Genomic DNA, 23,397 nt, shown 5'->3' on the forward strand with positions numbered 1-23,397 from the left:
AACTTTTGAAATACATTTCAAGTACAAAATCACCCCAAGAATTTGACAAAATATGAATATAGCTCATATAATTTTTTAAAAATCCAAACCTATAGTAAAAGGTACTAGTGTAAACCAACACTTTGAAGAGTTGTTGTTAGCAACTGCACTCTTGCCCTTGTTTATAACTTGCTACAAAAAAAAAAAAGTGCCCATATTTTACAAGCATTTTCATTACACAGGTATTTCAGACTAAGAAACCAATCTATGCCAATGTTCCTTCCTACCACTGAAGATTATAGGTGGTGCACACCTATAATCCCTTTGAGAGGCTGACAGGGGAGGATCATAAGTTCAAAGCCAACCTCAGCAACTTAGACTGTTAGGCACCTAAGGAGACCCTGTCTCAAAACGAAAATTTAAAAAGGGCTGGGGATGTGGCTCAGTGGTTAAGTGTCCCTGAGTTCAATCCCTGGTACCAAAAAAAAAAAAAAAGATTCCCCTGATCAGGGTACCCTGAGACTCCTAGAACAACACCAAAGTCTACCTATACATATAGGTTCACATTTTCTTACTCAGATTAATGACTGTCTGGCTACCATTCCAGGCTGATCATTCAACACCCAAACCCTTCACTTTACCCAGAACACATAGCCCAGCTCATTTCTCCACTTTGCCTGACTAACTCACCCCCAAAGGCAAGAAGCACAACACAAAGGTTTCCGCCAATAGTCCCACAAAGACCCTCGCCACCTGGATGCTCCATACTCACTATCGGGGGGCCACTGACTGGAACTTTGCACACCGCAGACCCTGCGGGACAGGGCACCCCGTGCATCGGATTCAGCGGCTGGCAAATGTTGATGTAGAAGTCCGGGTTGGTGTCGGAGGTGTCATCCTCACTCTCGTCGTAGGCCTCGTAACCACCAGTGCGGTGGATGAGCGGGGACAAGTCGATAATGGAGCTTCCGTTCCTCACGGAACACTCTGTCTGTTCAACAGGAAAGAGCGCACGTCGGTTCTACAGGGAAGATTTCCTAAGGCTCCCACGGTAAGGACTCCAGAGCTGAACCACAGCAGCACAGGGCAGGCAGAGGGTCCCGGGGCTTCACTCCGTAGCAGCGGGCGGGAGGGGCGGGAGTGGTCAAGGCCACCAGTACCTGGTGGGGGGGCGAGGGAAGTGCACAGCTTGGGGGGGGGCCGGAGTCGGGCATGGGCTTCCCCGTCCTGGACTCACCGCTTGCTCGCAGGCCAGGGGCGTGTGCCAGGAGAAGAAGAGGGTGCACGTCTGTTTGTCCAGGGAAATGAGCATGGGCCTGTTTGTGGGCCCAGCCTCAGGCCTGCACACAAAGCTGATGACACTCTTATAGCTCAGGCCAGACTTGGAGGGACACGGGGACCCATCCTCGTACACCAGCTGTAGCACCTGGTCCACGTAGGTCAGCTTCTTGCTGGCCTTGCCCACGCTGATCCTGGTCTGTCCGAAGCAAGCCCCTGCATGTGGGAGGGGGAGGAAGGCACAGTCAGGGAGTCAGTGGCCAAGTTTTCTGAGACCTTTCCATAAAGTCATAGTCACTAAGTCTGGCTTTGGCCATCACTGTGCTGAGCATCACAATGCAGCCCCCCGGGCCTGAGTACTGCTGAGATGACGGTGTGGGTCTTGGCTCTCCTTGTGACTGCCAGTGCCAGAAGTTGGGCTGGGGACAACCAGACAAGGGAGACAACACTCGAGGGGCCGTAGCACTCACCCACACCAGGAGCGCAGTTTTCATTGTCCCCACAGATGCTCATGTAGACGAGCCCCTTCTCGCTGTAGGCAGCCGTGAAACCAGTTCTGCCACTCAGAGAGCTCAGGTCGAAGAGGTGTCCTGCAATGAAAGGGGAGGCACACAGTGACTCCAAGGAGCTCAGCCTCAGGGAGCCTGTCTCCAGCAAGCTCATGCGGATCACGGCACTGCAGGTGTCAGGCCCCCTGACCCCTCCCCACCAATCTCCACTGCCCCAGCTTTAGGGGATGGTCCACCTTTCCCCAAAGGCCATCGTGGCTCCCAGCACCTGTTCCTGCTGGAGTACCACGCAGCCACAAGGACTCCCAAGGCCTGGCATCCACCTGCCAGGGGACCACCACCCACTCCTTTCCAGGCACCCAGACAGAGGGAGGCAGAAGCCTCGTCTTGTCTGCCAGGTGGGCTCTGGAGTCCAGAGGTAGCATTCAGGAGCTCGTCACCCCCATGGGAGGACGAAGAATGGCTTTGAGAGCCAGGTGGCCTCTCCCACACTGAATCAGAACCAGTGTGAACACAAAGGCCGACCCAGAGGAGGGGCCAACGTGCCCAGCCACAGGATGCTCCTGCCAGGGTGCATGGCTGCCCACCGCCTTCCCTCGCCCCTCACCTGTGCTGGGGTTGGTGACAGCTCCGCCCCCTCACTTGTGCTGCCTGGCACAGCCCCGCCCTCACCTGTGCTGGGGTTGGTGACAGCCCCGCCCTCACCCGTGCTGCCTGGCACAGCCCCGCCCCCTCACCTGTGCTGGGGTTGGTGACCTGGCAGTCGTCATGCACACTGCTCCTCACAGGGCAGGCGGCGGCCGTGGGCCAAGAGAAGGTGTACTCGCACTCCTCCACGGCGCTGATGAACAGGGGCCTGGAATTCTGCAACAGGCGGACAGCAGCCGGCGTCACACAGCTGCCACGCGGGCAGTGCCAACCCTCACCCTGCAAGACCCCACGAGCGCGTGGAAGTCCTGCTCAGTGTCACTATGGGACCAGGGCAGGTCAGCAAACGTGAAGGGTGGGGACCTGTTGCTGAGACGCCCCATGGGCCCCACGGATGGGTCAGGGAAACCAGCTGAGAGGACCAAGGTGGCCCAGCAGGTAGGAGAGGCCCTGGGGGGGCCAAGGCGACACGAGCAAGGCTGACAGACGGAACCCTGACTGCGCGAGCTGCCCTCTGCTGTGGCTCAAACAAAAGACCCAGAGGGCTGGTCATCGATCCTACCAGCCCTTCCCCTGGCAGCAGTGTGCTCACGTGGCCAACACCTGCCCAGCTGCACGCACCAGGCAGAACGGAGCCCAGGGGAAGAAGAGCCCTCACGCACTGCGCCTGACACCAGCCACTTCCCACGGCTCCTCCACCCTCCTGACAGCCAGCAAGGCAGGGCTGCCCCAGGGTGGGACAAAGTCACGAACCAGGTTCGCAGCTAGGCAGAAAGAGCACCCCCAAAACAGGCCTCCTCCCAAGTGGCCTCCTAGAAGGCGGGCAGCCGTCGCCACTCTTCTCTACGCTTCTGGGACCGAGTCTGGCTCCACAGAGCACCAACTAACAAGCCTGGCCCTGCGAGGCTGAGCACCCGAGGAGTCACGACTGTCCCCCTGGATAGCAGACCCAGCTCCTGGCCAGCTGTGTCACCGAGCTCTGTGACCCGCACCCCAGGGATGCACGGGTGCCTGTCTCGCTGGCCCGCGGATCTGCACCGTCGTGGAAGCCACGCCACTCACCGCTTGGCTCTCGCTGCAGGTGAACCGGAGGGTGGCCGACTTTTTCCGAATCTTGTCTGGACACAAGTCGCCATCCGTGTACTTTAGGACAATGACGCCGTCTCTCCACTGAGGACTGTCCCTTACCCTGCCAAGGTTCACAGGCTTGGAGCCATCCAGCAGACACACGGCCGCCTCTGGAGGACACGGCTCTGCAACGTGAGGAGACACGACGAGGCATTACCTGCAGGGACTCCGTCTGTCTCTCCTGGCACCTGGCACAGTGGTCACACAGGGCCCCACCAGAACCCCAAGTGTGAAACCAGCCTCAGCAACTTAGGAAGAGTCTGACTCAAAATAAAAAGAACTGGGGATGAGGCTCAGTGGAACCTGGGTTCAACCCCCAGTTCCAAAAAAGTAAAAAACACAGCTTAACCCAAAGGGACAGCAGCGGCCACCAGCCTCGCCCCCTCCAGCCTCCATCCCAATGCCACTCTGCTTCACACAGCACTTTCTCCCCCTGAAGTGCTATTTTACCACAGAAGGGCCAGGAGCAGCCATGGGGAGTGGTGGGGACAGCCAAGACACAACAGATGCATCCTTTCCCAGCCCCACACAGGGGGAAGCCCCAACTCCTCATTAAGTCAACAGGCTGTTCTGAGTGGTCTGCACTTGTGTGCCCTGTATTCAAGATTCACCAAGAACACTCTGCCAGTTCCCAGTCACCAAAACCGCTGTGCCACCTGCCCCAGCTTAAGAAGCAGCCCACACCACAGTGCAGGACCACAGGGTCACAGCCCACCCCACACAAGGGGAAGTGGGCTACCAGCCTCCCGCCACACCCGTGAGAACACCTTTTCACAGTTAAAACAGCCGCACCCCGAGCTTGGCGCCTGGACTTCTGAGGTGCCAAGCTCAGAAGTGCTCATGGGCCCACACATGCCCCTGACCTCGCGTCTCCACCCTAATACTAGAGTCCCTGCATGGTGACGAGCACAGGGCACACACCAGGGTGCCTGTTCCAGCCTCCACCTCCCACCCTGTGAAGACACACTTGCTCCTTCCCTTCCACGATCCTCACACTCAAAGTAACCACGTTCCCACCCAAGCCCTCAGCAGCGGGGAGCCTGGGCCACACCAGAGATCAGTCACCGAGACCCTTAATTACCCTGCCTGCCCCAGAGGCGCCCCCAGGTCACCGCCCTGCTCACCAGTGCCGGCCTGTGGAGCCAGAGACTTGCAAACATTGATGAGGTAGTGCTCAGTGGCCCCCGTCCTGGTCACCGCCTCCCAGTTGTCGCTGTATCTCGACAGGGGTGAGAGGTCATAGGAATTGCCAGCCCCATCCCTGCAGGGAGGAGAAGACCACAGTCAGTTCAGTGCCCCATCCAGAAGGGTTCCAGTGTTGTTGAGGCTTCACCCAGGGACAGAGAGAACGTCACAGAGGATGCCCCTGCCCAGCCAGGCAGACCGCCTTGACACCACTGAATTGTGAAGACTCACATTAACAAAACTAAGTCCAATCCAAAAATCATCTCCAAGTGCTGGGCACACACAGGCCACGAGAGGTGGAGCTCGCTGGCCAAGGAGCCAGCAGCTGAGGACTCAGGGCACACCAGCCACTCCAGGAGCAGCCTGGCAGGCCACCTGCTGTCCAAACCCACGGCCACAAACAGGCACAGAAGGAAAAACGGGTTGTGCTGACCTCGTGCCCAGGATGAAGACGCGCTGCTATGCACCAGGTGTGCACAGCACTGAGCACCAGCACGCGCCAGGCCCAGCAGGATGGCAGCTGAGCAACTGCAGACCCACCCCTCGGGCTCAGCACTTACAGGAGAATGAACAGGGCCCATTCCTCCAGAAAGTGCCGGCGAAGCCAGGGTGTCGCCTGGACACGTAGAACCACCTATCTTAAGGAAGCCAGCAGAAGTCGTTAGTGAGAAAGACCATGGACAAAACCCCGGTCTTTAGTGTAGAGCATGCTAGATGGTGACAGGAGCTGAGGGGGCAACAGCCCTGAGGAGGGGAAGCTTGGGGAAGTGGCAACTGTAGAGAGAGCAGCCAGGGAAGGCCTCACTGAGGGGACCTCTGCGTAAACCCCAGAAGAAACAGCCTGAGGCCCAGGAGCAGCAGCACCATCGGAAGAACAGCGTGAGCCAGGGGCCTGAGGCACACAGCCTGGTGCACTCAAAGAAAGCCAAGGATGCCGGTGGGACAGGGAGAGTCAGGAGTGAAACGGGCGAGTCAGAGACCCACCACGGGGACAGCACGTGGGGTCCTTAATCCCAGTGAGAACTGCAGCTCAAGCTTCCACATGACACGGCCATGTGTCAACTACACAACTGGACTAGTGGGATACTCGGCAAGGGCAGGGGGCAGGGAGCCCACTACAGCAGTCGCTGCAGAGCAGCAGGCAGAGGAGAGGCAGAAAGTGGAACCAGGCGGAGTCAGCAGAAGCCGAGAGGCAGCCAGAGGTGCAGCAGGGAGGAGAGCTCAGGGTCCGGAAGCTCCTAAGGTCCTAAGACCTTATGGGAGAAAGGAAAATGGCACTGACAACAGTGGGCAGGAGGGGGAGGGGCCAGAGATGGGCCAACTGCGGGTCGAGGGGCTCAGAAAGAAACCGCTGAACACGCGGGCTTCTCCTCAGCCGACTCCTCCCACAGCACCCACACTGCAGGGGTGCCAGGCCAGCGCGGGTGGGGGGCTGCACCTGGGGAATATGCAGAGACTCTGCCATATTACCTGGGGGGCTCTGGTGCCCCTGACACTACAGTGTGAGTATGTGGGGGGAGTGTCCTAGAACCAATCCCCCAGGGTCACCCATGGATGACTACGTTGGTTTTTTTTTTTTTTTTGGCCTACTGGGGTTTGAACCCAGGGGGCTCTATCACTAAGCTACATCCCAGCCCTTTTCATTTTTAATTCCGAATCGAGGTCTTGCTAAGTTGCCCAGCTGGCCTTAAACTTGCAATTCTCCTGCCTCGGTCTCCTGAGTTTCTGGGATTGCAGGTGTGCGCCACTGTGCCTCACTACAATCTTCATCCTGAAAACAGTCATCGATACTGTTGGAGGCTGACCAGAAGGGACACAGGTGCCTGTAATGGTTTAGATGTGAGGTGTCCCCCAAAGCCTTACATATAAAGCAATGCAAGAAGTTCAGAGGAGAAATGATGAGGCCATGGCCTTAACCTAGTAGATGAAGTGATCCCTGAGGGGTTCAGCCGGGTGGTGGCTGGAGGAGTGCGGCACTGGGGGGGGCAGAGCTGAGGGTGAATCTTTTGTATCTGGAGACTGGAGTCTCTCTGCTTCCTGATCATCATGTGAGCTGCTTCCCTCTGCCACACCTCGAGCCCCGAGGAACACACCCTCCTGTCTACAGGCGAGAGCTCTGAAACTGAGAGCCCTCAAAGACACTTATTCTCCTCCCCACTCGTTCTGTTCTGGTCATTTAGTCACAGCAGTGGAAAAGCCGACGAAGACAGTGCCCTTTGGAGTTACAGAGGGTTCCAAAAAAACTACAAGAAATTATATAAGTAGTGGAAAAGGCTGAAGGGAGAAGATGGGGAAGGAGCTATTTTACCTTATATACACTTTTACTCTGTTACTATATAGACACACACGCAAACTTTCACTGTGAATAATCAGGAATTCTCCTTTGACTTAATTCCACTCAAAAAATTTGTATAGACATATTTTTAGGACAAGAAAGAAAATAAAAATTACATATATAAATACCAGAAAACTGAAGATTGCCCTGAAATAATACTTCAGAACATGGCTTAGAAAATCAAGGAAGAAAATTGAATACAGAAGAGAAATTTGTATGAGACTTGTTTTTGTTGTACTATGAATTGAACCCACAGCTTTGGACATGGGTCTCAGGAGCATGTTGGGGTCACGGGGAACAAAGATCCAGGAACAGGGAGCCCCTGAAAAGCTGGTGGCCAGCACTGCCCCATCCTGCTCCTCACCCCGGCCCACCTGTGTCCCTCCATCACCCTCCCCATGCTGCAAGGACTTGGGCAAAGGGCCACACTGTCCCCAAAGTTGAGTCCTTGACATAAGCAGGGAACCTGGCCCGCCCTTTCCTCCCATGCCCGGGGAACCCTGAGAGGTGCCAACGCTCGAACATTCTGCTTCTGCTCCGGTCACCACCTCATGTGCATCTGACACAAGACAGTCACAGACTCTGCCAGGTGCCTGGGGAAGAAGGCCAGATAAACTGACCTTATGTGCTAAAGCAAAGCACACCCAGGGAGCCGGCCGACACACAGCAACTCACTTGAACGAACACTCAATCACACTGAAGGGTGGGCAGGCGTGCTGTGTTCGCCACTCAAACAGGTAGGAGCAATCCGAAGTCTCCCTCAGGAACACTGGCTGCAAAGTGAAGATGGACGTGGGTCAGAATAGGAACGCAGACCTTCGACAGCTTACACTCCGAGTTTCAGGATGAAAACAAGGAGGAAAAGCTATGTTCAGTAAAGCCCAGAGGAACAGACCGCGCTTCCAACACATTTCCTGTAAATGACGTTTTTAACTGAGCTATCCGGGAGATTTTATGAGACCCAAGAGCCGACTCAGTTAAGACAAGGGCAGCTGGGGGAGGGCAGGGAACTCTGCAGGGCTGGGGTGGGCGCTCACCTTCTGTGTGGTCCGGTCACAGTAGAAGAAGATGGTGGTGGAGCGCTGGTACACCTGATGGCAGGTGTCGCCCCCGGTGTAGTTCATCTTCAACAACCCATTTTCATAAGTCAGCTTCTGAGTAAGGAGACCTGTTCAAGAAGCAGCAGACCAAGCCAGGTTCAGTTCACAAGTCCCAGGCTGCCACACCCATCCTAAGCTATGTCGAGTCACAACCTGAAGAGCTGGGGGGCAAAGCACCCCTGGACCACGGGCGCCGGATCACCCACCCCCCGTCACATCACACCACAGGAGGCCTGAAGCCAGACCTCTTCCCGCCCAGCACGCAGCACAGCAGACTAACCTCAGGTCTGGTGAGGTGCCAGCACGCCTCAGCCCAGTCCTGAGAGGCTGTCTCTGCCCCTTCTCACCACGGAGCTGTTCTACTGCATCTTTTAGAGCTCCTAAGCTGATTAAATCTGGCCCAGGTGCTGAGATGACAGGAGTAACTGTCTGCTCATTACGGCCAAGCCCTACACTGAATGTGTCCCCTGTGACTCAGCCCAGAAAAGAGCACCTCCAAACACCCACTAGCTGCTCAGTGTGTCCTCCAGGTGTTACAGAGCAACAGACCTTGGAGTCAGAAACACACTCAGCGAGTGACATGCTTCAGTGTGAACTCCGACCAAGAAAGCACCTGGGGTCAGAAACATCAGTCACACGCTGCCGCCGCAGAACACACGCTCCTTCCTGCTCTAGAGAAACGCTGTCCCCGGCGGAACTGCCTGACATTTTAATTCTATTCTTTGCATTTTAGTTTTGTTCTGTTCTCTGCTGGACTTGCAAGTCCAACAAAAGAAAAACGAATGGTACCTGCCACTTTGTGAAATCCCTCTGGCCCCTGCTTTTCCTGACACGATGCGACCACCTTGGCCCTGTCAGGGGTGGGGCAGACGTCTGAGGACAGCTTCCCACAGACGCGGAAGTGGTAGTCGTACTCGCCGGCGCTCACCACGGTGTCCTGGAGGCCCAGAGGCCTCAGGTCATACAGGTTGCCGTGCCTGGGGTCCTTCACCTGGCAGTTGTCCCCTGCAGGAACACACGAGCAAAGGCGAATGCCACGGCACAACAGCCCTGCTTCCAGGCAGGTCAACAGGCCTTAAAACAGGCATTAAAAGCCAACACCACACTATTTTGTTTACATATAAACTACACATTGTCCCTCAAACGCCTTTTGAGAAAAGCCAGTCTCAGGATTAGAACCCACTTCATCAGATCCAACCAACCCAACCCAGCCCGAGGGTTTGTAAGTATGAGAAGACAAAAGTACGCCAACGCAGGTGTGTAGGAAAGGGTCACTGACAAGCTGCAGTAAAATGAAAAACTCAAGGACAGGACATGGTCCACCGCTGGAAGTGCTTCCCAGTCCCCTCCATAGTGGCCGTCATAGGCTCACAGCTCAGGCGCACGTGCAGCACTGCTACCCTACGTCATGGTGAAGAACAGGCCAGGCTCACCTTCCGCCCTGACCACGGGACAGGCCTCCACCGTCCTCCACACAAACACGTACTCACAGTCGTCCAGCAGCTGGAACGTGGGAGACCCCTACAACACAGACCAACGGCGCACTTTGTTTTCCACTTACTTATTTTTAAAAAATTAATCAAATGATGGCCACAACTAATACCCCATGCAAGCCTCTGTGAGTCCAGCATGGAGCCAGACCCGGGACTGAACATCGCATTCTAGCCAAACCCCACTGGTGGCCAAAAACCATGAAGGAACCGGCAGGCTTCCCGGCACAGTCGACTGGGAATGAAGAGAGACGGGCACCGCAGCACGCCTGGCCCCTGAGTACGCACCGAGGTCTGAGCACACTCGAACGTGATCCTGGTGGAGAAGCGCTGAGTCCCACATTTATCGCCGTTGACATACACGATGCTCAGGGACCCGTCTGCCGCCATCTGGGGGCTAATCTGCACCACACCCAGGTTCCAGCTGTTGTCCTCTGACACCAGGCATGACCCCACTGCGCTGCCTGAGAGAACAGGGTGGTGTCGGGCTAGGGGAGGACAGGAGGCTGCCCCCCACCTGAAGCCCTGCAGAGGGACTGGACAGGCTCAGCAGAGCTCACCATGACAGCCGGGCACATAAGGCAGGGGGTTGCAGACGCTCAGGTAGAAGGTCCTCTTCCTCCCACCCGCGGAGGTGTCCACCGCCGTCCACGGCTTCCTGACAGCACTCAAGGCGCTCAGGTCGTACTCGTTACCGGCCGAGTCTGAAACACCCTTTCTCATCAGTTCCAGGGCCACCTTTCACCCAAGTGAGGGTGGCTGGCACCCCTGACCCCAAGGCCCAGAAGAGCCACCACAACCAGGAGGCTTTTCCATGCAGGAGGACAGCCACGCTGCCCCTAAACTGCCCACACGAAGAGACAGCAGGGCCGGCCCGAGACGACCGCTCAGCGCACACACACATATACACTCAGAAGCGCACACGTGCTCTCATGCATCACACACACACACACACACACACACGCGTGCGCGCGCGCGCGCGCGCACACGCACACACACACACACACACACACACACTGTTCTCACCCAGCCCATCACTGTTAGGTCCCGGCTCACCGGTGACTTGGCAATCCACTGGAGAAGGCACACAGGCCAAGGCCGTCTCAAACTCAAAGAAGGTGCTGCGGATGCCTCGTGTGGAGTCGATGTCCTGGTGCAGGAATCTGGGGGTTCCTGGGTAGACGTCAGCGTTGCAGAGGAAGCGGATGATAAACACAGTGCCTGGGGAGCAGGGAGCCAGGGTTAAGAAGCAGCTCAGCGCAGCCCCTGCCCCGCCACCACGCAACCGCCACCCTGGGAACCAGTCACCGCACGTGCTGGTCTGTGCCCGGGGACCTGATCCGAACACTGAGTGGCCACACTCATGGCAAGTGACCCATGTCATCAGGGGTTCTTGTCACAGGCCTAAGTCTCAGCACTCTTGCTCTGCCAGGAAGCATCCAAACCCCACGGCGCTGTCCCAGTCCAAACACCAGGCAGCAGCCTGACCCTCATTTACTAGGTTTCAACAAATACTAAGCTCTGCTGCCTACGAGAGTGAAGGGAACACAGGGACCACAGAGGGCTCGGTGAGTCCACAGAGCCAGGCCGGGAGTGGGGACGAATGGGCCTCCCTTGAACTCCCAGAAACATGCAGGAGTAGGAGACCACATGGGAGCCCAGAAGTGTCCTCGGCCTGAGGGACTACTGGCTTCTACTCCAGGCACCATGGAGGGACGCAGCAAGGCTCTGAGCTGGGAAGGGACTCGTGTGATCTAACATTTAAAAAATAAATAAAATCATTGCTGCATCCAACACAGACTATTTTGTCTGTGAGGGCAAAGCAAGCAGGGAAGGAAGCGCCTGCCGCAGGCCAGGCAGTGGGGCGCGTGGGGCAGGGGCTGCAGCTACACTGACCCTCCAGGGCTGTCCATCATCACCCCCAACTTATACGAGGAAACTGAGGCAGGGGGGTAAAGCCCTGGTTATATAAGTGAGCAGAGCCCATGGAGCACTCCAGCCTGGACTGATACGGCCATCAGGAAATGTCCACCACTGGTAACTGCGTGACCACAATGTAAACCTGGTAACCCTGTGAGACACAAGTTTTTCAAAACTGGAGCCAGAAAAAGACATCACAGATAAATGATGAGCTTATTTTCTTTTAAAACATTGCTCTAAATGGAGAGCAAAAGAGCTAGACAAGAGGAGGGCATGCTGCTCCGTGGACAGCTGGGCGGACCGTGGCCCAGAGTCTCAGGACCCCATCTGTAGAGCACCACCACCCGGCTCTGCCCTGTGCTCCTGGGCTCTGACCCAGGGAGTCCAGAGTGAGCTTTCTCTTCTAGTGGAATTTCCACTGTCCTCACCTGGCTCTTGTACCAAGGAAACTGGCCTCCTACAAAAGTGTTCCTTCCATGCCACTGTCTGTGGTGGTTTCAGAAGAACTGGCGTGAGTTCTTTGAACATTTGGTAAAATTCAGCAGTGAAGCCATCTAAGAGTGGGCTTTTCTTGGTTGGGAACTTTACTAGTGATTCACTACTATTCTTTCTAACTGGTCTGCCAGGTTCTCTGTGTCCTCATGGATGTGTGTCCACATGTGTCCAGGTTTCCCGATATGCTGGCATAAAGTGGCTCCAGTAGCTCCTGATGACCCTTCCTACTCCTGTGTTATCACTGGACTGTCTTCTTTTCTCCTTCCTGTTTTTACTTGACTTCTCTATTTTTTCTTGAATAATCTAGCTAAACATTTAAGTTCTTTTTCAAAATAACTCTTTGCTTCATTGATCTTATTGTGACTTTTTAGTTACACTTATTTTCACTTATTTCTGCTTCAATCTTTTTCTTTTCTTTTTTTTTTTTTTTTGTGGTACAGGGATTGAACTCAGGGGCACACAACCACTGAGCCACATCCCCAGCCCTATTTTGTATTTAGAGACAGGGTCTCACTGGGTTGCTTAGCACCTTGCTTTTGCTGAGGCTGGCTTTGAACTTGTGATCCTCCTGCCTCAGCCTCCCAAGCCACTGGGATTACTGGCGTGCACCACGACGCCCGACTTCTGCTCTAATCATGAGTTTCGATTGTTCTTGTTCCTTGAGTTGCATCTTGATAGTTTATTTTCAAATCTTTTTCCCCCCCTGGTGCAGGCATTTATTCCTGTTTCCCATGGGTTTTGAGAAATTGTGCTTTTGTTTTCATTTGTTTCAAGAGATTTTTTTAAATTTCCTTTTGGTTTTTTCATCAACCCATGAGTTGCTCAAGACATCATTGTTTAATTTCCACGTACCGTACAATTTCCAAGTTCCCCTGGTTGTTAATTTCTGATTTTAGTCCACTAAGGTCAAGGAAGATGAATCCTGTGGTCTCAGTTGTCTTTACTCTGTTGAGACCTGTGTCTTGGCCTAGCATGTTCCGTGTGTGGATGAGGAAAACGTGCTCCTGCCTTCTGGGTGACCGTTCTGGACACGTCTGCAGTCCCCTCGGTACAGTTCACCTTGGATCTTCTCTGTTGCTAGGTCTGGAGGGCTGTCCGTTTTCTGACCTCCTGTGGTTTGTTTGCTTGGCGTAGTTTTTCCCACCTCTTCAGTCTGCGCCCGTCTTCACTGGTGAAGGAAGTTTCTTATAGTCAAGCCTATCACTTTTTTTTGGTCCATTTAACAAGTCTGTATCTTTTCACTGGGGAATCTAGTCCACTTACATTTGAGGTTGTTTTTTTGTTTTTTCAATTTTTTACCTTTATTTCTTTCATTTATTTATTTATTTTTACATGGTGTGAGGATAGAACTCACGGCCTTGCACTTGCTAGGCGAGCGCTCTACGGCTGAGCCACGACCTCAGCCCACATTGGAGGTTTTTAGTGACAAGTAGCAGCATACTTCTGTCTCCGTCAATTTCTTTCTTCTTACTTTGTATAGGCTCTGTTCACTTTTCCTCTCTTATTCATCTTTGCCGTTTCCTACTTCTCTGTGGTGTTAGGTTTGATTCTCTTTCTCTCATCGCTGTTCTTTGCTGACTTGCTTGTTCTCATGATCATAGTTAACCTTTCTCTTCCACTGTAACACTTCCTTAAGCATTTATTGTAGGGCCAGAAGCCCTTCACTCAGAAAATCTTCCTTTCTACTTAATTCTGAAGTCTATAGCCTCGCTGGATATAAAAACTGTGGATGGCAACTTTTTTCTTCCAGGACTTTGTACCGTCACATTTCCAGAAAGTTGGTAGTTTCTGCAAAGAAGTTGCTTGTTACGTCTGCTGGGGCTTCCCCTACAAGTGACATGATGCTTTCTCTTGCTATCTCTAGAATTCTGCCTTTGGTTTTCAACAGTTTAACTACAGTGTATCTCAGGATCCTTTTTATTTTGGTCAAATCTACTAATGGGTTCTTTTGACTTTGTGGACACACACAACTTACCAACATGTCTAAAGTCTCCAGCAGTTATTTCATTGAATGCATTGTCTATGCCTTTTTTTCTCCTCCTTCTGGAATACACATAATACAAACATTTGCTCACTCAATGATATCCTGTGTTCTAAAGACTTTCTTTATTCCTTCATATTTTTTTTTATTAAAAACAAAATACGACAAGGTTGCTTTAAAAGACCTGTCTCCAAAATCAGAATCCTTATTTCTTCTAACTCAGAAATTCTTCCTTCTTATCAAGTCCACCATTAGGGTTCTCAACTGTTTTTAAAATTTCATTTGAGTTTTTTAGCTCCAAGATTTCTGATTGGTTCTTTTTTTTTTTTTTTTAATGATCTCTCTGCTGAATTTATTGTTCATATCAGGTATTTTCTTTCCAGTTTCACAGAATTTTCTGTGTTCTCTTATCTCTTTAAGTTTCCTAAAAATCATTATTTTGAATTCTGTGACATGAAGTTTATGATTTCCTTTCCTTTTGTCTGTCACTAGTGGGTTGTTACATTATTCTGCAGGCAGCGCGGTACTTCTCCATGTTCCCTGTGTGCCTGCATTGTCATTTACATCTCTGGTGGGTCAGCTGCCTCTACCAACTTTACAGGGTGACTTTCATAGTGAAGAGTATGCTGGTGCCGTGCCTGTCCTCAGGTGCTGGCTGGGCACTCTGCCTTGGCTCTCGTTCCAGGTGGGTACCTTGGCGTAGTGTACACACAGCTTCTGTGGCTGTAATCAAAGCTGGTGATGTCTGCAGGTGTCCCAGAGGCCCAGGCTGCAGAAGTTGTGGGACTGCACCACCAGCTGGAATGCAGCTCCCCTAGGGGAGGTGGGTTTTGCTGAAAGCTACAGATACGGTGGGTCTGGAGTACCCATTGGTTTCTGAGAGTCATACGAGGATAGGACCACTCCTGTGAGTGAAGAACAGCATGCTGGACAGCAGGATGAGGGGCCTGCCCATGTCCAAGGACCACATGGTAGCCATGCCACACTAATGGGCTCAGACAGAGAATCTGTCATTGCCTGAGGGCTACACAGATAACTGTGCAGAGCCTTCAGGAGCCAATATACTCAAGGAGATCTGCTCAGTTCTTTCCCAAGGCCAAGGGAAGGTGGTGGGCCTGAACATCCCTTCTCAGAACCTTAGTGAGATGACTTTCTGAGTAAAGACTGCTCAACTCCTTCTTGGGCCATGGTAGAGGTGGGCAGGGTTGTTTAGCTGTTTTCTGAGGCCCAAGAACGAGAAGGCCGAGCTACTTGGGTGTTTCCAGGGTAGTGGTTGGAGGCACCATTTATGGGGGCCTCTGCAGTCTAAAGATGCTCAGGATGGACCACCAGATGCTTCCGAGAGCTGAGGGAGAGTGAGCAGGGTCTCCTGGCTGGCTCATAGGCCTCAGTCAGTTGAGCTGCTGTGAATCTCCTTCACAGGACCCCAAGTGAGTGGGATCTCAGATGGCACTAAATATGTGTATTTAGTCGTAGATGAACACAATACCATTATTTAATTTACTTTTTTGTGGTGCTGAGGATCTAACCCAGTGCTCCACACATGCTAGGCAAGTGCTCTACACCTCTGAACCACAGCCCCAGCCCTTCAGAGTTGATTTTGAGGGACAGGACTACAGATGCTGTGTGCTCACCTCCCTCTGTATTAGGTCACCTTGTAGCTCTGTGCCCTGCACTGTCTCTGCCACATCCCCAGTGCACTCTGGCACCCTGCTTTGCTCACTCGAGTGAATCAGGTATTGCTTGTCCTGGCTTTGGTCCTCTACTATGGATGGAGGCATACCAGGCTCCTCCTGTCAACCATCCTGCTGAGCTCACTCCAAGACTCCTAATTCTTAAACTACCTCATAAGTTACTCCTTTGCTACCCTGGCTATTCTTCTCCCAGCAGTGTCGAATTTTCCACTTCTGTTAGCTTGAGGTGCCATGTATTAAAGTAAAGGAAGACTTTAGACACAGGGGTGATGGATCCAAGACAGCAGAACCTTCTGCTCCCTTCCAGACAATAAATTGGTGATGTCTGCCAGGATGGCAGCAGCACTCTTAGCAACCACACCACACCACTGTCTCTACCCAAGTTTAGCAAGGCATGATGGCAAGGGTTTAACAACGGCAGAGGTTGTGACACTGGACATGTAGACTCAAAAATCCAGCTCTGCTGCTCACTAGCTGTGTGGCCCTGGGAAAGTTTCCACACCTCTGGGGACCTGTTTCCTCATCTGTGCAAGAGGATGAGTTAGTTGGCAGAGCCAGCATTAGAATCCCAGAAGTCTGGATCCTTACTTTCATGCTACCCAAAAAGCCTGTGTCCCCAGGACGTGGCCTCTCCAGTTTTCATTACTGCACGTATAAAATGAGGCCAGGGTTAAGCAAGAGGTCATAAACACGAGGAGGATAAGACTCACAGAGCTGGCATGAGAATGCACCAGACAACGTACATACAGCATTTTAACACAGGCCTGGCACACAGCAAGTACTCTACATGCAGTAGCTGCTGTTGTCCTGGCCCAGCTGCTGGCATCATGAGGGTCATGGGCTTGATCTTGCACTTCGTGACCCAAAAAGCGCCAATGGTTTCTGCTGTCCAACACAGGTGCAAAAAAGAGCAGAAATGCTAACAAATTTACACAGCAAAATTATATGTTAAGAAACCATGAAGATCGAATGGAAAAATCAGAAGCAAGAAATTAACTTAGGAAAAAACAGTAACTTTTATGATCTTCATCCCTACCCCTCTCTTCTTTAGTACCTAAAAGAAATGTGATAACGAGTAAGAGAGTCCACTGGGCAAACTGGGGGTGCACGAGAAAAGGATGCCAGGGGAGGGGAAGGAAGGACAGCATCATGGGGACCAGTAACTCAGGGCCACCTCTCCAGAATCTCAGAATTACACTGAAAGGAGCTAGTTAAGACACCCATAGTGAGAGGCGGAACATGTGCATGTACGAGAGACCAGGCAGGAAAAGGGCAGGCCCCCGAGGCGCAGAACCCGTCAGCTAAAGAACAGAGCCCGGGCTCACCTCTGTCAGCAGGAGGAGCCCCTTTATAGGTTAGGGTCAGGAAGCCCTCAGTGGACAGCTGGAGGCTCTTCTCGAATCCAACGGGCCTTTCCGGCCTCAGGTTCTTCAGCTCTCCTGTCTGGGTGGCTGCCTCACAGCCAGAAGCTGGTTTCCCACCGAAGGTCCCGCAGAGGGGCATCATGCCGCACACGTTGAACTGGAGGCCAGAGGGCAAGAGCCGGGCAGGCCGGTTAGGCTACAGGGCTTGGCACAGAAGGAGCCCTGGCAACCTCAGAGCCCACTGGATATTAATTTACCTACTCGCCACGTTGAGGCAATGAAATCCTAGTTATTAAGTATGGCAAACATCAAAGTCTAAAGAGCAATAAGTGTTCTTTAAGAGTTAGTATACACGGTTTTATTCATCTATGCTGCCCTGTATTTATAAAATGCATAAGATATATGGCATGTAGCAATGTTCCATATATAGTGGAGGAAATATTATAAGCCATAACTTGATAGTATTTTTAATTATATCAGAGAAAGTACACATAGTTGGAGTCTTGTTAATTACAAGTGAATACAAATGGATGTCCCTATATTTCTTTAAGTTGACACAGTTTCAGTAAAATTAAATTTATTGTAATTATGAAAACAAAACTGACTATGCTCTTTGGTATGAAGATCCACAAGGGAAAAGTTCTCTCTGTTTATGTTAATAGGCAAAGAATTCAGAGCTCGTGACCACACACAGCAAGAGTTTTTCCTAAAGACCGCTGTTTCCTACTTGAGAGAGAAAATAAGTGCTAGACCTCACCCAAGTATTCTAACAGCTTTTGGGGCCACATCCAGGGGTGTGTGATGGTGCGAATTTGAAGCCAGTTCTCCTTTCTTCCTTCTAAATCTCCCCTACGAGCCGACGGCAGAGCTGGGAGAAGCTGCGGGCAGCCGCCAGCCCAGCTGCCCAACACCTGCACACCCTCCAGTGCAAAGAGGCTGGGTCAGGGCCTCAGAGAGGCCTCCCATGGCAGCTTCAGGCCCCGGAGGTGCTGGGGAGCATCCAGGACAAGTGAGTCCAGCAAGACGGGGTGCAAGAAGCCATGTAGAACTGGCTGGTGGACAGTGACGTCCACGCTGTGGCTCCCTGTCCTGGAACAACGCTGGAGCCTCGAGCCCCTTCCACCAGTCAGCTCTACTCCTACCTCTGCCACTCACTGTCAGTCTCTGACGTTCCTGATACTCATAAGCTGCCTCCTAATGCCCTGGGGTTAGGTGCACAAGGCAGGACCTCTCTGGGCTGTTTCTAGCATGTTCTCTATGGGGTTCTTGGTCATCTCTCCAAGCATGTTCTCTGCAGTTCAGTGAGGTTCTCATCTTCCTCACACCAGTGCAGGCAACCAAACACCCTCTCCCTTTCCTTCCCCCATCACATACCACCTGGTATAAACCAGACTCTGCAGTAGCAGCTACTCTATAAACCAAACAGTACCAGAACTAACACTTGGGCCATTAAACATTTGTAGTTTGGTATTATGACGTGGCAACGACTCCGGATAACATGCTGGAAAATGGGGTGGGAAGACACAGCCAAAGCCTGTTCAGGGGCAAGGCCTGGCCAGTCTCCCTGGCTGGGGGCTGGGCTGTGCGCCCTGTTGCCTGTGCTCTTTCAGCCCCAGGGACCTCCTCCACATCCAGTTACTACAGACCAGTTCTCAAAGCATATTACAAAAGTAGACACTGATCTAAGAATTTAAACCAAAACCAAGATGTTTGAAAAGTTTTCTCCCCTGCTAGTGGTGCTATTTACAAAAGAACAGCCTTAATGTGGAGATCGTCCTCCTTAGAAACCCAGGCAAACCACGGGAACTATTTTTGAAGAAAGTACTCTTAGAAGAGCCTAGAACACATTCATCTATGTTGTCTTCCTTTTACGGGACCAGTAAATCACTGTTTTCTCCTGACTAGAAGGTCTCAAACTTCACTGCTCATCAAATCACCTGGAGGGCTTGTTAAGCCCAACTGCTGGGCCCAGCCCAAGTTGACCCACAAGGTTCAGGTGGGGCCATGACCTGCACTTCTAACAGGCCCCAGGGATGCCGCCGCAGCAGCTCTGGGGACTGCTGCTGGACACAGCACTGGGTTGAGAGGACACCGTGCCACCTGGGAACTGCTGCAGGACAGCGGGGACGAGGTCGTTGCGTTTTCCCCTTGAACCTGTACTTCCTCATCTCCTGGGGGAGGATGCCATCACAGTGCCTGGAATTCCTGAGGACACCTACCAACCCAGATCACTTTCTCAGGGGACTTTAATGCACTGTCTCCTTGATTCCAAACAAATTAGGAATTCATCATATCACTCTTACCACAAAGGTCTTCCCAATGCCTGAGACCACGTATCCTTGGGAGCTGTTGAGTGGGTTGAGATCAAACACAAATCCAGTGTTGGGGTCCCTTATAGAGCAGGCCTACAGGAGGCAAAACAGGGGGAGGAAAAATTCAGTCCAACTCCACAGCAGCACGACAAACACGGCCCCTTCAGAAACCTGCCTGCTGAGCTCTGCAGAGCTTGCTTCCAATTAACTTTAAAAATCCCTACCAAAAAGGCAGCCCTGAGTGCACCCACAGCTTCCAGAAGAGTGCCTTCCCCACACCAAGCGTGACAGACTCAGAGGTGCTCAACTTGCCCAAACACTCTTGAACCACTGCATTATCTGAATAAGCAGAGTATCGCTAGTCCCCAAGGGGAAAGGTAAGCGGGAACCATCGGTGACTATAATAATTCCTTTAGAAACCATCTGAAGAAATCCTGAGTCCTGTTTTCTGTCTCTGAATTGTTCAGGGAAAGAAAGGTACTGATGGCATGATAAGGTAACTTCAACCACGTTCCCTCCTCTTGAGGTGTAAGTAACTTTGCCATGGGCTTCCAGTGTCCCCCAAACACAGGGAATGGGGCACTGATCACAGCCCCAGAAGTGCCGACCACGGGTAAGGTGCCTGGCACCCCGTGTTCCCACCCTCATGGTGCACCTATGAGCAGGACCCTGAGCTGGGTTCATCCATGGGGACAAGCCAAGGTCTCTGCCGCCAGCAACTCTGCAGTCTGGGAAGAGGTTACCAGAAAGGGAGGGAAACAAGCCCCACCACAAGGAACAGCTCTGTGCAGACCACTGCCCGGGGTAGGCAAGAGCCCACAGCAGCAGCCTGCTGCCACATTTGCAGGACAGCATGCAGCTGGGAGGAGCAGGGCCAAGGCCACAGCAGCAGGACCACACCTGGGCACTGTGGCAGTTGCCAGCAAAGGAGGAGAGAGCTGGGAGGGAGATGAAGGGATCACGAGAGCCAGTGGCCCACAGCCAGGGCTCTGCAATGTTCTAAGATGGAGTGACATATGAGCCAGCCAGACCTCTGTGGGGATGGAGAGCCCCAGGGCCCACCAGGTGGGTGTCGCTGCCACACAAAAGAGCTGGGCGGAGAACGGAGGAGCTACAGCGAGCGGGAAGCAGAAGCAAGGCTCCTGTTCCTCATCCTGGATCTGGGCCTCCAGCGTAGGGAGAGAGAGCAGGAGGGGCTCCAGACACCTGCTATCCATCAGAGCAGATGCAAGGCGGGCTGGTGCAGAGCTGGACACCAGGGACCATCAGGCAGGAAGCTCAGCGAGGGGCCAGGTGGCAGGCAGCGTACCTGGTCGGTGTCCGTCATCGTCTGCACAGGGCAGGCAGCCTCCGTATTCCACAGGAAACTGACCACACATCCCCAGTTGAGAGAAAATATCGGGTGGGTGTTCTGAAAGGTCAAGTGCAGGATAAGAGTGCAGAGAACGATCATCTAACCAACAGAGTGCCAGAGCCACCGAGGCCAGTCGACCGCACCAGCGTTCCCTGTGCACCAGGTGGCCTGGGCACTATCTACGTGTGACTTGCCATCCTCAGTTTACCCAACTGACTCGGGTATTCAAAAACCCACGGCCCTGCTATATACATAAAGCTCCCAGGAAAGGAAGCAACTGGGTTTGGGAAAATACAAAAAAGTTCTGGACACGGGTCCTGGTAAGAAATGCACCACACAAGTACTTTATGTTTCTTTTCCTTTTTTAAAATTTTTTTGAACTAGAAATTAACCCAGGGCCACTCTACCTCTGAGCTACACACATCCCCAGCTATTTTTATGTTTTAAGACAAGGTCTTGCTCAAAAGACCCTAAGTTGCTGAGGCTGGCCTGGAATGTGGGACCCCGTCTCAGTCTCTTGAGAGGCTAGGATCAGAGAGTACACCACCGCGCCCAGCCTTAACATTCTTACCCAAAATGTCTGAAAGGGTGTATCGTGTCATTTACATTTTACCGTGATGAAAAACAAACGTCACTGTAACTGTACATCATGACCCAAAGCATGTTTCTGTGGCGTTCTCCCTCGCCCACCCAGCAGCGACTTACCAGGCTCCCCCTGGAGCAGATGAGGTGAATCCTAGTGCTGTAGGTGGTCAGCTGGCCATCACTGGTGGTACAGGCTGAGCCGTTCACGTACTCCAGGAGGAGGCTGCCGCTCTCCTCCACCACGGGGCCCGCCTTGGCAACTCCCAGGTTACTGACAGACACCACCTCGGTGAAGGAGCCCTGCAACACCAGTGGGTCAGGCTCCCTGAGGACAGCCAGTCTCCCCACAAGCCACTATCATCTGTGGTGGACACACCCACAAAGTCGCCCCAGTGGATCACTGGACACTGAAGTACTGCTCCCAGGGGAGTTGGGCAGCCTACCCTGCATCTCACCTAGGCCACAGTCTTACACCCTGTGCACAACCCATCCTGACAGGTCCGCTTGAGGCTTGGACATGTTAAGAGACTCGCCCAAGGGTGTCCTACTAACAGGTGCAGGTGAGGACACAGACCCCAGTCCACCTGGCACCAGAGACGTGGCTTCTGCACTGCACCCCCGCCCACTCCACCTTCTGGTCATCTCAGCAGGAGGCTGAATGACAGGATGGAGCATCACCTTACTCATCAACCTCAGCTAGGAACATGCACGTTGGGCCACTGTGCATGTCCGAGAACCACCAAAGAAGCACTCTGTATGCTGACCAGGGGGTTATAAATGACAGTGAGGAAGCCGACTCACAATGTGGAACTAGAAATGAGAACTGGCAATACTCTGAGGTCACTGCTCCTACAAGGACCACAGCATGTACACAAAAACAATTCTTTCCTGCCTGCCTGCCTATCTACCTACCTACCTACCTATCAATCATGCTGAGGATCTATTTCTCTATCGTGCTGGAGGTGGATCTATCTACCCATCTACCTATCGTGTTGTATCTATGTATCATGTTGTGGATCTATCTGTTATGCTGGGGATTGATCAAATCAATCAATCAACCTACCTACCTACCTACCTACTTACTTACTATGCTGAGGATCTAGCTACTTCTGTGTTGTGCTGAGGATCTATCCATCTATCATGCTGGGAACTGAATCCAGACTTCATCTGAGCTGGACAAATGCTCTGTCACTGGGCTTTATCCCCAAACACCAGGAACTCAGCTCTTAACCACCAGAGTGCCATTAACATGTGCCAAGGAAATACTCTCCTGGCCTGCTGTTTTTACAGCAGGCACCCCTTCACTGTGAGGGTCACCGTTCACAAGGAGACATGCAGAGGTTCTAGAGGTCCCTGAATCCAACTGGATGACCAAGGGCAGCTCAGCAGCAGGAGTGAGAGCTATGCCTGGATCTAGAACATCCACACAGCTCCCCAAACTGATAATCCCCTGGAGGCAGAAACTCTTTTACAGAAGCCAGCTGAACCAGACACTTGGATTCAGGCCCCACACAATCATTAAGAGCTTTCCTCGCCCTTTATTTGCTCAAAGGTGGAAAATGCACTGGCATTTTCTTGAAGTTTCAAATCTGAACAGACTCAAATATGACTCATTCTGTGCAGGAGGCAGGTCAGTTTCCACAGAGGCCCGGTCTTATGCAGAGGGCTGCACCTGAGCAGCCAGGCCAGCTGTGATCTAGGGTCCCAAAATAATCACTAAGCCGTGCACTTAAGGGGGACAGGAGACACAGGGAAGACAGACTCACCTGATCTTTCTCATACTTCATCTGGCAGGCGGATGTGTACCGATCACAGCCCGGCACAGGATTCAGGGGCCGGCACACATTTATGTAGTACTTCCTCCAAGTGACATGCTCCCCTGAGTTGTCCATGGCATACCAGTTCCCTCCGTGACCACCTTCAGACTTTGCTAGACTGAAATTTCAAGAAAGATTGTGCTTTTAAAGAGTTTACCCACTGCATGCAGATATTCTTAAGGAGAGAACCTATCAGTGAAGCACGCTTTGCTAAGACACACGA

The 23,397-nt window shown here is 52.5% G+C and overlaps 1 protein-coding gene across 1 annotated transcript in view; it reads right to left on the reverse strand.

The window, feature by feature from the left end:
- Positions 1-23,397, reverse strand: part of Igf2r (insulin like growth factor 2 receptor) — a 96,185-nt gene that overhangs the window by 23,142 nt on the left and 49,646 nt on the right. Inside the window, exons 18-35 of the mRNA XM_015498684.2 lie at positions 23,124-23,292; positions 21,478-21,657; positions 20,728-20,829; positions 19,410-19,511; positions 17,068-17,263; positions 10,709-10,873; positions 10,213-10,356; positions 9,941-10,116; positions 9,596-9,683; positions 8,952-9,167; positions 8,100-8,230; positions 7,738-7,835; positions 4,667-4,803; positions 3,477-3,667; positions 2,504-2,630; positions 1,728-1,847; positions 1,217-1,473; positions 752-970 (exon numbers count right to left, since the gene is read on the reverse strand). Coding sequence (XP_015354170.2) covers positions 752-970; positions 1,217-1,473; positions 1,728-1,847; positions 2,504-2,630; positions 3,477-3,667; positions 4,667-4,803; positions 7,738-7,835; positions 8,100-8,230; positions 8,952-9,167; positions 9,596-9,683; positions 9,941-10,116; positions 10,213-10,356; positions 10,709-10,873; positions 17,068-17,263; positions 19,410-19,511; positions 20,728-20,829; positions 21,478-21,657; positions 23,124-23,292 — 2,818 coding nt within the window. The remainder of the gene's footprint in view (positions 1-751; positions 971-1,216; positions 1,474-1,727; positions 1,848-2,503; positions 2,631-3,476; positions 3,668-4,666; positions 4,804-7,737; positions 7,836-8,099; positions 8,231-8,951; positions 9,168-9,595; positions 9,684-9,940; positions 10,117-10,212; positions 10,357-10,708; positions 10,874-17,067; positions 17,264-19,409; positions 19,512-20,727; positions 20,830-21,477; positions 21,658-23,123; positions 23,293-23,397) is intronic.

Source organism: Marmota marmota, unplaced genomic scaffold (assembly GCF_001458135.2).
Source record: "Marmota marmota marmota unplaced genomic scaffold, marMar, whole genome shotgun sequence".
Lineage (NCBI taxonomy): Eukaryota > Metazoa > Chordata > Mammalia > Rodentia > Sciuridae > Marmota > Marmota marmota.